The sequence below is a fragment of the Schistocerca nitens genome, unplaced genomic scaffold (assembly GCF_023898315.1).
Source record: "Schistocerca nitens isolate TAMUIC-IGC-003100 unplaced genomic scaffold, iqSchNite1.1 HiC_scaffold_165, whole genome shotgun sequence".
Classification (NCBI taxonomy): domain Eukaryota; kingdom Metazoa; phylum Arthropoda; class Insecta; order Orthoptera; family Acrididae; genus Schistocerca; species Schistocerca nitens.
This window is the reverse complement of record NW_026045706.1, coordinates 4740-5731: the sequence shown is the minus strand read 5'-3', so window position 1 is coordinate 5731 and position 992 is coordinate 4740. Positions and strand designations below refer to the sequence as shown.

Here is a 992-nt window from a genome sequence, read left to right as displayed (position 1 = left end):
ATGCACGTACGACAACACCGCTACCCGTACACAAGGCCTCCCATTGCACACAGCCGCTCTGTGTTCAACATCATCAATGGCGCGCCCGCGGCTCGTCGCGGTCGCAGCCATGACGCCGCCGCCACTTTTGCACCAACACATTCACGCACCGCAAAACAGCTCGCCGACCCACCGACACAGCACAGCCGACAAACAAAAACAACCGCGGCGGCGGCAACAAAACAAAACAAACACCTCGCACCAAGCGTCCGACAGAAAACAAACGGACAGGCACACAGGCCTCTGCTAACGACCACGACACAGCGGCACGCTGCCCCTTTCCCGCCACTCTCGATTCACAGCGCACGCGACCCCGTCGTCGACGACGACACGCGACGGGCTCGCTTCCCGCAACCTACACCTTTCCGCCACTACGCACGGCTCCACCCGACGCCCGTCGCAACGGCACTACTGCACGCACTATCACCCCCGCCGCCGCCGCCGCCGCCGCCGCCGCCGCCTCCTCCTCTCTCCCCCTTCCCGTACACAACAACACAGCCAAAAACACACTCACGACCCAAACATAACAACATGGCACGTGCATCGGCGCACACCCCCAACCAGTCACCGTCGACACAACCACACGCAAGGCACGGAAAAACCGGCGTCCTTCCACGTTGCCATCAAAGCAGCACAAACAACCACACAGGAGGAACCACCAACAACTGCCGGCCGGCCGGCAACCACCAAACGCACATTCCCGCTCGCCACCACACACCTCTCGGCAGCCGTTTCGCAAAGACATGACATGACATGACGCGACATCATCGCATCACGGGCGACGCACGCACACCGACCCACTTTCCCGCCCGTCTCTCTCTCTCTTTTTCTTCCGACGCCTTCGGCCGAGCACACACGTACGTGGCACAACGCCCAACACAGTCACACACAGTCGACAGGCGCACGCCCAGGCACGCAACGACGCAGCGCAGCAAAGGCGCCCGCGACACATA

The 992-nt window shown here is 62.1% G+C and overlaps 1 protein-coding gene across 1 annotated transcript; it reads left to right on the top strand.

Annotated features, from left to right (window-relative positions):
* LOC126219138 (uncharacterized) lies at positions 1-786 on the top strand. Its single transcript, XM_049942142.1, has one exon. It carries the CDS (start codon positions 1-3, stop codon positions 784-786), a length of 786 nt encoding a protein of 261 aa, XP_049798099.1.
* Positions 787-992: the final 206 nt, after the last annotated feature.

Excerpts from the sequence above, each read along its gene's own strand:
- LOC126219138 (XM_049942142.1), top strand. The coding sequence starts at position 1 with ATGCACGTACGACAACACCGCTACCCGTACACAAGGCCTCCCATTGCA.